The 12,093-nt window shown below is 34.3% G+C and overlaps 1 protein-coding gene across 1 annotated transcript; it reads right to left on the bottom strand.

Annotated features, from left to right (window-relative positions):
- Positions 1 to 859: 859 nt before the first annotated feature.
- LOC114300452 (uncharacterized) lies at positions 860 to 7,867 on the bottom strand. Its single transcript, XM_028245326.2, has 4 exons — positions 7,520 to 7,867; positions 6,634 to 6,786; positions 4,593 to 4,658; positions 860 to 1,680 (listed from the first exon to the last, which is right to left on the bottom strand). Exons 1-4 carry the CDS (start codon positions 7,670 to 7,672, stop codon positions 1,012 to 1,014), a joined length of 1,041 nt encoding a protein of 346 aa, XP_028101127.1. The 5' UTR covers positions 7,673 to 7,867; the 3' UTR covers positions 860 to 1,011.
- Between the last annotated feature and the right edge of the window lie 4,226 nt (positions 7,868 to 12,093).

Genomic DNA, 12,093 nt, shown 5'->3' with positions numbered 1-12,093 from the left:
GGCCAAACCCCCTTTCTCTTTAGGAAAGGAAACTGTCTTGCAATTCACCAAATGATCATTTTTTCCCTTATCCTTCCCCTTCCAAAGAAAATCCTGCATCAATTTTTCTAAAGATCTTGCCACCTTAATTGAAATCTTAAACAAAGACAAAAAGTAAACTGAAATACCACTTAAAACTATCTTAACCAAAGTGTACCTACCCCCTCAAGAAAGTAAAGCCCTACTACTCCACTCTCAATACTGTCACTCTAGTTCAAGTCACGGAAAATCAATCGGCCCACAAAATAGTGGGCAAAAGGCTTCTCTGTTTCCTTTGTCAGACCCTGTTATAGGTGAGAATCTTGTGCATTGAATATGAACATAGTATGAGTAACACATCTGACAATTTATTATCCACCCAAAAAATCTGACAATCTATTCTTACTCACAGATGTTGAGCCTGCAGTTGAGTTGCTCATATTATGTTATTTTATTGGTTCAATTCAAAAAGTAAAGCACTATTATTGCATTTCACATCTATGAGTTTAAGAGTAATTTGTGAGATTACAGTTTTTTTTTATAACATTTTCCTTTTTTATTACCATACAAAGCGACTCTCTTTTACTCAAAATCTTTGTTTTTGTTGTTCACTGTCATGCTGTGGAGATTTGTGTGAGCAGCAAGGAAATCATTGGAATACAATACCTACAACCCACAAAAAGAAAAATCCCCACAAAAATGTGAAGTGACAGCAGTATCCATCGAGGTGAAGTTGGGCTCTAAAAGATCAAATGGAATGATTCGTAGACAAGTAAAACCCCTTACCAATTCGAAAGTCCTCCCATAATTCAAGGGGTTCATTATTTGAAGGGAAGTAGACTACTCAAGAATTTCACATTTCATTTGTGTCGTGATTGAAAGTCTAAATCAATCATCAGAAAATCCTATACACCAACACTACAATTATACACAGCAAGAGAAGAAATGGCGAATAGACCCGATTAACAAATATAAAATTACATAACAAGAATGTCATTTCATAATATCTAGGAATACAAAGGCATTCCAGAGGCTATGCAAAAGCATCGAAGCAAACAGGTTTCGTGATCGCGCAAAAACAGCACCCATCACCACCCCAAGGAATACAAGCGGTAACATCCTCTGCAAATTGAAATGTGCCAAAGCAAAAGCTATTGAACTCACAAGAATTGAGCACCATACAGGCATGTACCTGGTCAAAGAAGGGAGAAGAAACCCGCGGAAGACAATCTCTTCCCAAACAGGAGCACAAACCGACACTACAATGGCATAGAGGGCCATCGCCACCGGATCTCGTGAAATAATTGATTGCTCAATACTTGAGACTGTGACAGGTGCAGATGGAATAATAGGCAATAAATTTAAGTTGACTTGTGAGAGCCGGTTGACAAGGGGAAACATAAGGCAACCCAAGCCAACATCAAAGTGCCATTTCCCTCCAAGCTTAAACCTGAACCAATCGGATGGTAGAGGACGGAACCTTGCGAGGCAGTGATGGAGGATTGCAATCCCAGCAAGGCCTTCTGCCACGTCTGTCAAAAGAATATATAAAGCTTGTCCTCTGCATGTCAAGGATTCCTTTCTGAAACCTGCTGAGTGAGCCAAGAACGGAATTATCCAAGATCCTACTAACCAGAAGGAGGCAATCCAGAGGAGCATTACCTGCACCACCAGAGAATTTTATTTTGCTATTCTTCGTATTTGTTCTTTTCCATGCATTTCTATCATAAACTTCAAGAACAAAATAATTTCCAACCATTTGCTGGATAAATTAAAGTTTCCAGATGAGTATAATGGCATATTAAGTTGGTTAACCTTCTTCTATAGATAGAAAATGGGAATCCCAATAAGCCAGTGCTACTATGCTAGGGTAGAAGCTTCTAGGATGTGCAAAGATCTTGCTTTGTTTCCAGAAGAAAATTTCCACACACACACAAACAAAAAAGAAAAAAAGGAAAAGAAAAAAAAAGCCCTCAATTCAATCGATTTCAACTGAAAGCTTCAGAAATTTGATAAAAAGTAATAAAAAACAATCATCACCCTCATCATCAAGATCACCTCTGCTACAGTCACTGTCAACTAAACAATTCATGGTTACATAAATGACATTAATAAAATCTAATTGGATAATAATCCATCAATACCTACTTATTAAACTGTCATTATGATATTAATAGAGCCTAATCAACATCATCACCAGCACTACCAGCATTAGCTGCTCCACCCTTGCAACCACAGCTACCAAGACACAGCAACCACAACTATTAACACATTACCCTTGTGTTGCCTCTGACTACTGACCTATTATTGGCATCACCTCTCGCCTATAAGACCATGACCCCACCAAATCAACAACCGCGCACCCCCCAACAAAAAAAACGAAAAAAAAAAAAGTGACAACACACCATATCATGCCACCACAGGCATTGCAAGCTACAACCTCTAATTTGTCAACTTTCTCTTAGCTTACTGAGAGTCTGAGACACTTACCACTGCCACTTTGTCACCCAGCTACCTCCCGGCTAACCCAATGATCCCACCCCACAACACCAGTATTGACTCCACCCAAAAACCCCTTTTTCTATCTTTTTTCATCAAGGCCATCACATCCTTATTTCCACCTTATAAAATCACATTGCTGTGGCTGCCATCCTGGCGCCCACATTGCATTACTGTTTTTGCATCTTATTGCCACTGCCAGGTGGTTAGTTAGTCGTCGACACCACCAATCATCATGTTGTCAAATCATTTTTGCCTCTTACCTCTCCAAGAAACCCACTGGCAAGGTGGAAATTGTGGTTTAGCCTCAGTTCAATCTTAATTACTACCTTTGCATTGCCAACACATACCACCACCAAACAAGGTTTTAAAAAGCAGCCGCAACCGTTACGTAACGCCGTTACGTAACGGTTTTGGCGGTTACCGCCATCCGTTACGGCCGCTTTTGCAGTGTGATTGAGATTCACTGGTGTGTCGGCCGTAGCGGCTGCGTAGTGGTCGTAACGGTGTTGTAACGGCCTGTTACGCACCGTTACGTAACGGTTCCAAACTGTTTTTTTCTGAAAAAACATACAAAAAAAAGTTGAAAATGGGAGAAGAGGGATAGAGAGAGGAGGGAAGCTAAAGACAGAAAATGGAGGAGCAAGAGATAGAGAGAGAAGAGGGAAGATGAAGAACATGTTATTGATTTGTTGAAACTGTAAGACCTATGCTATTTTATTCAGCTGCTATCACTAAACCATTTTGTTTGTGTGTGTCTATCTATATATTGTTTGAAAATAATAATAATAATAATAAGTGTGGTCATTATCTACTTGGCTTGGTTAAAATGTGTATATATATATATATTTAGGCTCTTATTTATTCTCTTACTTTTGTCATTATTTATCTTATATATAATAGTTAGTGATTGATTTTTTGTATAATATAAAGTCATTAATTATTAAAATAAAATGTAAAAAACTCAGTTTATAGTGATTTAAAAATATGAAATATATTGGATCATACTTAAAAATTTACAAAAATTGATCAATATTTATTTTTAACCCAATAAATATGATCATGGAAAAAAAATATGCGTATCGGTAAGTTTTTTTCAAATTATGCGAAAAATAAAAAAATTCACGGTTTCGGTTACCACAACCGTTACACTACGGCCTTTACACCCCGCAACCGCAACCGCGTCACCGCCACCGTTACGGCGACTGCAACCGCTTTTCAGAACCTTGCCACCAAACTATCACCTCCGACCATTATAATCACTTCTTTCATCACAAAACCAACACCACACTATACATGCAGGCTCCATACTCTAGTTTCTTTCAAAGACATGGTCAATAATGTTACAAACTATTCCTCAAAGGGTCTTGCTAATGAGTGCCCCTAGGGCACAAGTAAAAGACAAAAATTGAAGAACACAAGACACTTTTTGCTAAATTCAATACACTTTTATTGAAATCAATACATTGTTTAACATTTTTACATATTTTCAAGACACTTTTTACACACTTTCCAACATTAACCAATGCCTAGGGGGCACTTGTTAGCATTTGCCAATACCTTTTTCCATGAGTACTATTCTTTAAACATACTGTCGCATACTAAAGCATTAATTACTCTAACTAACCAAATCCAACACTTAATGTAATGGTAGATTTAAATTTCTGATCAATAGCAACACAATTACTTCAAATTTAGATTATTTACAACCTTTTTTTTTGGGTAGGTAATATTTACAACCTTTACGTACAACATTTCCAAATATTTGACATTTAGAAGCTTATGCTTGCTCTCCATTATGGCCCACAAATTCTAGGAGCCTACAACAGCATTCCTTGCTAATGGAAGATTGTATTTGTCATATTTCCCCTTTAGTTGAATATTCATATTGATAAGCACACGATAGAAAAAGTCTGAAACTCGCTCATCATTGTTGAAAGGCTTTCCATTGCAAATGCTTTGCTATTTACTAATACTAGATAAAGATGGATTCATGACACATTGTCAAAGTGCTTTTGTAGGACTCGGAATATTTTATAATAACAACTATATGATAAATGAAAAAAATGATTTACCTGCAGAATGGTCTTTGCTGTCCATGGCACTGTCCAAGGTTCTGCAATAAAAACTACATCTGCAGCCTGAAACATAAGCAGAAAATTACTCACTAATCTCAAACATCATGATCGGAGTTGATTTTACACTTTTACAGTTGAACCTAGCATAGATTTTCTTAATTTCCCTTAATTGGGCTATGCAAAAATTTAAAAAAGACACAAGGGGCATTCAAAAAAATAAAATAAAATGACAACCAATGCACACACTTTAGAACTTGATTACAAAATCCACTCATCAACTTATTCTTTTAGGAAAACGAAATTAGGATACTCTTCTCAGAAACTAATTACTCCATGGGCATTATGTCTCTGAACACCATATTTCCCATGTTCTACTCACTAATTGTCATTAATGGATTGTAGAATAGTCATTCATAATCTTTACATTATTCACATGGGGGTATTATTACATATATTATTACAGGGACAACTAAGAACTGAATGAAGTATCTCAGTCAAACATGACCAGAACTCTAGTTAGAAACTTGATTCTTCTATAAGAAAGATGTGTGCAAGCACAATATTTCCCATTTCTACTTTCTGATAATTATTATGAATTGTAACACAGTCATTCATATTATTTTTCATGATGGGGTCGTCTAAGAAAGAAATGAAGTACCCCAATCAATAGCCAAAGAAGAAATAACTAAGGCAGATTCAACAAAGGAAAAGTGCATGATGTTAAGCTGAACCCTGTCTTTGGCACCACAGCACTCTAGGGTTCTGCAGGCTTGGTGGCGAGAGATGAGGTCCTCCACAGAAATCGTAGCACATTCTCCACCCACATAAAATTTCTAATATACTTTCGTTACCTGTTCCCAAATTGATTCTATTATTCAAAAACCTATGTGGGATAGACCTTGTCAGTAGACTTCTTCTTTTTCTTTTCTTTTCTTTTCTTTTTTGCCAACATGGTAGAAAACTAGAAACACTATTAAGTAGAAAAAGAGAAATCAGAAACCTGATGGATCAACAACTAACCCATGCCTTGATATCCAAAGACTTGAGAATCGGATAGATCGACACTTAAACACACCTACCCAGCCAAGGCATTTACTTTATAATGTATGTGATTAACTAAGAACCATGATCAGATAATTTTAGATAATCAGATTGTTATAACATGTCAAGAGCTGTTAAAAAATTAACTAATGTAACAAAACATAATTAGTTGAGAATAATTTGATTTTTTTAACCTTCCCACTATTTTCTTAGATCTGAATGGCAGCATAATGCAAGGCGATAATTGAATATGAAGGTGTACCATCTCGGAAGACCGTTACATATGTAACTTAACTTGTGAGTGAAAGTAAGCAATCAATTAGTTTCCAACTTAATTATTTTTCTTTATTGTTTTAATAAGTAAACAACTAATAGGTTCCAACTATTATGAGTTAAGACCAAAAATATCATAATTGACTAATTTAATAACTTTATCTTTTTCCATTTGTAGTATGGTTTCTCATTCATTTTCCTTCCAAGGGGGTAGAAGAGTTGAAGAAACAATGCAAGAAACCATAGATTTTTAATGAACATGACAAGTTAAATGGAGCTAAAATCGAAGCATATCTTTTTACATAGGGCACATCTTGCCTAGGCAATCCTACAACCAAGGCATTGCCTAAACAACTTGGCAAGAGCGAAATTCAAGTGATTTTCTCATGCTTGATGAATGAAATTCAAGCTTTATGCAAAACATAGGACAAAAATCTGTATATATCCACAATGGCAACTTCAAAAAAATCATAAATGTCAGTTACCCATTCAAACTATTTAAGTGGTTTTACAGTCCAAGACATAAAATTTAATACCTACTCAAAGACATCAGATATTTTTCTTTAAAATGATCGACTTTCTGGAAAATAAAAGATATTAAAATCTACCCATATTCAACAAAAGTAGTATCAAGTAAGATGCTTTGGTACTGAGAACAATAAATAATTCCCACCAATGTACTAAAACTAAAACTTACTGTCCAACCAAAAGAAGTGAAAAATACCTTTCTAAGACTTGAAGCCCAATCATCATATCCAATATTCGATTGTTCAAATTCAGGGTTCACCAGTATTTCCGGCAATTTATCATCTACATTCTCAGGCTCAAGAAATTCTGAAGAAGTGTCTTCATGCCTAAAGCATGAAATTTGCCATTTCTACAAGACAACAGAAAAACATTAGAAATATAAAACATCAATGCAATACTGAATCTTCTCTTCGCTTCCAAGAGGCCAGAGGAAAAAATAAGTAAAGTAAACCTCAATAATTATGCTTCTCAATAGTGAAAAACAAGCCTTAACTAAGCCTACAAGCCGTATCAATATTAGTTGCGCCAAGGATTTAAACTTTTTCTCAGTAACATATGGAGGTTAATTGAAAGACTACAAAAATCAATCTTTGCTCCATTTGGGTAATGAGAAAACAGAGGAAAATAAAAGGAAAACAAAATGAGATATATGTTTGCTATCGTTTTAGATAACGAAATTTAGAAAACCTCAATCCATTTAGTTTGCAAAAGAGTTGTGACATTCCTCAAGTCCTACCAAGAATCACAAATTTAAGGGCATCTCCAAACCTTACCCTTTATTTACCCATATCAAATTTAAATTTGAGTAAAAATGCCCAAAATCTTTCTCCAATCCTTGACTCAAATCAAGGGAGACCCTTTTTTAACTCAAATTTCTAAAGGCCATTTGTAGTGATATAGCAACTTCTAAATTTACAATTGTGCCAATTACCAAACTTTTACTCAAAATTTGTGTTTAGCCATTGGAGTACTCTTTTCTTCCCCATTATCTCTCTTAGAAACAAAATGAAAATCAGATTCACATGCAAATTATATACATACAAAAAATATATACTTGATGAATAGAAAGAGAGAGAGATTACATGTTTGGAAGACTTGGAGAGAGAGCCGAGGAGGAGTGAAGTCCGATTGAGTGGGAGGGGGGATTTGGAGAACTTGAGAACCCTAGCTCTGGAAATGGGATGTGAGAGAAGAGAGGGACGATAAGAGAGGGCTTGACAGAAAGGGGCTGACATTGGCTACAATCCGGAGATTGGAAGCCCTATGTTCATGCTGCATATCAGAGAGAAAACCCTAATTGTTTGCATCAGAGAATGAATATGGAAACCCTAATTGCCTCGTTCAACCAACTTGCAGATGAACAGCTCCAACGACGTTGTCACTTGCCTTGAAAGACAGGGAGAAATAAATGGGAAAATTACTTGGTATAAAGTACTATATATATATATATATATATATATATATATATATATATATATATATATATATACTAGCGGTTGGGCACACACGGTGACGGTGTGTGTGCAAATTAAATAAATAGGAATAAAAGAAAATAATAATGAAATTAATATTATAATATGTACTTAGTTTAAGTGGTATGAGTCCTTATATTTAAACCCATGGTCATGGGTTCAAGCATTGCCCATCTCTTTTTTTAATGGGTTCAAGCCTTGCCCATCTCTTTTTTTAACTTTTTTTAAAAAAATAAAAAACACTGCCACATGGCATGAGGAGGGTAAAGCAAGCTTCAGGACACCATATTATGTGTTCACTTTATAATAGTATTCACTTTATAATAGTATAGATAGATAGATAGATAGATATATAGGCTTCTCGTGACAACTTGGTTTTTAGTCACTTTTTTAGCCCCATTTGATAGGGTTTATTTTCAATTTATTTTAATTTTTAGTTTAATTTAAGTTATTTTAATGTGTTTGGTTTAGTTTAACAATACAGTTTATAATTTTTTATAAGTTAAAAATCAACTTATTCTTTGAGTGGGGATGAGAAACTTAATTTATAAGTCAAAAATTAGCTTATGTTCACAGCTATAAACTATAAACTGTTAAGTTATAATCACTTTCCCACAGGTTTACCAAACGGGGCCTTTGTAGCAAAGTTAAAAGTTAGTTTTTTTTTGTATTTAAAGATATTTAGAAAGTTTGTTTTTATTCACTGGTGAAATGATAACTTTATTTTTTATAGGTCAAAATATGCACCAAGGATTCTCTAGATTTTTTTTTTTCTCCTAAAGTGGTGTATTATATGGGTGAAATTTAATGCTAAAAAATTGATGTGACTTGTCATTAAATCTCAACCATACAACACACCACTTTAAGAAACTTTAAGAAAAAAATTGCTCCAAAATATGTTATGTGGGTGAAGTTATAAATATTTTAAATTGAATGAGAGTAATTTGGTCATTTTATTGTGATTAACATCATAAATAAATATTAATCAAAAAAGTTAAAAGTAACTTTTTACTAACTTCCCAAATCATTTCTCTAAAAAAGTCAAAAACTTAGTTAAAAGTCAAAAAGTCATTTTTTACCATCTTTTCAAAACATCCCATAATTTTAATTATTAATGTTAATAAAATTTATTATTTATTTATATTTTTTTAAAGTCTATATTGAATTAAAAATTTCCTGAAATTAACTTTTTTTTCCTTTTATTTTCTTTGTTTTTAATAATGACATAGTTTAAAAATAAAAGATTGATGAAAAAATGACAAAATTTTATTAGATAATTACACAGTTTAAAAATATGGGTACATAATCGCCTGGTTTTCTGGCTTATGTAATAATTTTCGCTTGTTATAGATGCGAAGAGTTTACTTTTTTGTTACCCTTTTTTTTTTCTTTTTTTTTTTTTTTGGTTTTGTATCTTTGGTGAATTTGTGTTTTAATTTTTCATAAGAAGTTTTAAATTTTTGGGTTCTATATCTACTTGACTCGACATATTGGAAAAGTAGAAAAAAATTAAAAATTTTGAAGAAAAAAAATCAAAAAAGACAAACAAAAAAAAGCTAGAGGCTTTTTCCAAACTAAGCTCTTATACTAATTTATTTCTCAAACTAAGCCTAATTTGGCCGAATTTTTCAAACTAAGCTGAAGCGTGTTTACAAAACACGCTTTCAGTATGTTTCTGTCCTAGGCGGTAGAATTATGAAAACGTGGTTAGAAAATACGCCTTTACTTAAGAAAGCGTATTTACAAAACACGCTTTCAACATATTTCTAGCCCAAGCAGTGGACTTATGAAAACGTGGTTAGAAAATACACATTTACTTAAGCAAGCGCTGTAACTATTAACGCTTTCAAGTAATGATGACGCGATTTGAAAATACGCTTTTAATAGAAACCCGTTATGAAATGGCCCACCCCCCCTTCATTTGCAACCACGCTTTCTACCTTCTCGTTTTGTTTTCCTCTAAATCCCCAACCAAAGGCAACCTTCCTTCCTCTCTCTGTCACTCGCTGCACCTTCCTCTCTCTCTCTCCCTCTAAGCTCATCTCTCTCGCAGGTATGTGGCACTGTCTCTCTCTCTCTCTCTCTTAGTTACAATTTTATTTATGTTGATTTTGTTTGTGAAAATGCGAATGTGGATAGAATAGTGAGGAAGGAAGTTTGGAAGAAACCAATGTGGGTTAGGGCTAGGGTTCTGTGAATTCAAATTGAAGTTTTGAAAGGGTTAGGGCTAGAGTTCTGTGAATTCAATCTAGTGGTACATAGCTTTTGCCAAAGTGATAATTAATTTTTTTCTAAAGAAATGTGAATTCAATCCAGTGGTACCCCATTTTTTAAACAAAGAATAGGCTTAGATTTGTAATAACAACAAGAGAAAAGTTAGGGATTATGAAAAAACTTTCATGAAAATGATCATGAAAGATTTATGTGTTGGAACAATTTTCTGTGTGAAATAAAATAACTTGAAATAATCAAACAAAATAAAATAAATCTTACAGAATTTATTTCGTTGAACCGAATAAATAATTCAAGACCAAGTCGAGTGTATGACACTCTGTCCTTAAGACAGATTCGCCCCGCTACGGTGCTTACGGTTGAGTGGCGTCTATCTCCCAAGATATAATGATCTTCACAAATCTGTAGAAGCACTTCAAACAAATTTGTTCGGCGAATCAAACCTGTGATCTATACTCTCTTTAATTTATTCTAAAACTAAATATGAAGAATAAATGCACTAGAGAAAAATTGGACAGCAATGAGACAAAATAACAGACTGAATTTTTCGACTGTTTTTTCCCGACTGTTTTTTTCCCGACCCAGACCGCTGGAATCATAGCAGTATATATAGGCAAAAAACCTTAGCCCCGAACAATTTTCACAAAGAAGTGAAAAGGTGCTTCAATAAATGAACAGGTGCAACACTATTTATAGTTGTTCTGTCCATTGCAAATTTTCAACCAATTTAAAGAAGGTTCCGAAAGTGTAGCAGTTAAAGAACTGTTGGACCTTTATTATTTAAACCATTTGAATATATATATATATATATATTAAACTATTTGAATAGTTTAATAAATAAATAAAGAGGTACAAATTTTAAGAAACCACAAAAGAACCTAAAATTTGAATTTAGAATTAAATTAAATTTTCATAATTACAAATTTCAGGAACCCAAAATTTGAATTTAGAATTAAATTAAATTCCCACAATAATTTTTATTGAAAAAATTCAAATGAATTTTATCTAAAAAATTAATGTTAGACCCAAAAATGACGTCACCTTCCAATTCACTCATAAATGGTTTTGACGTGCCGTCTTTACCGTGTGACTTGCCACGCGGCAAGGAACACTTCACCTCTTCGGACCCATCCCAAAAGACGTTTGGGGCCCACTCAAATTTGGGCTAAAAAATATGCCTATATTAAACCATTTTTTTTCCAATAATCCCCCACATGAATGGAATTTGACAGAGAGAAAATGCAACAACATGACCTAATAACAGAGAGTACAGAAATTGGTAATATTCTGTAAAAGATAGGTAGCTTTTGGCTTTGAACCTTCCCTTGTGAGACACTATCGGATTTACTAGCTAACTAGTGAACACGATGTCTTGAACTGTTCAGTCGTTTGTGTAAACCAAGACAATAGAACTCACACAGTATATCTCCAGACACAGTTTAGTTCTCACTATTGTGTTCATTTTGGCCCTGAACAACCTGGTCTTTCATGAGTGCTCTAAAGACTTGTAGCCCTGCACAAATCTCATAGAACCGGCCCAATTCACACTCACATAGGTGATTCTTATGAAGAATATCCTGCCATACTCCACTAGGTTTACCTAGATATAAGAATCATTAAATTTTACTTAACCTAAAACGCTGCAGACATCACTATTTCATCATAGAAATGGGTAGGAGTTAGACTCCCCAGTGATCTTTCTGAGTCATTCACAACTCGGTTGTCCCTTTGAACATAGATCTTGGGATCTCCAGTCAACTAGGTTGGGTTGCCGTTTGAGGTAACTCTTATCTAATAGGCTTTAGTCTTATTCCCCTCGATGAATTCTCAACTAACTCTCTTGCTAACCCTTTGGTTAGTGGATCCGCTATGTTGTCTTTAGACTTAACATATTCTATGGAAATAATTCCATTAGAAAGTAGTTGTCTCACGGTGTTATGTCGACGACGAAT

This window comes from Camellia sinensis, chromosome 8 (assembly GCF_055761805.1).
Source record: "Camellia sinensis isolate YWXY chromosome 8, ASM5576180v1, whole genome shotgun sequence".
NCBI classification, from domain to species: Eukaryota; Viridiplantae; Streptophyta; class Magnoliopsida; order Ericales; family Theaceae; genus Camellia; species Camellia sinensis.
This window is presented reverse-complemented; position numbering and strand designations above follow the sequence as displayed.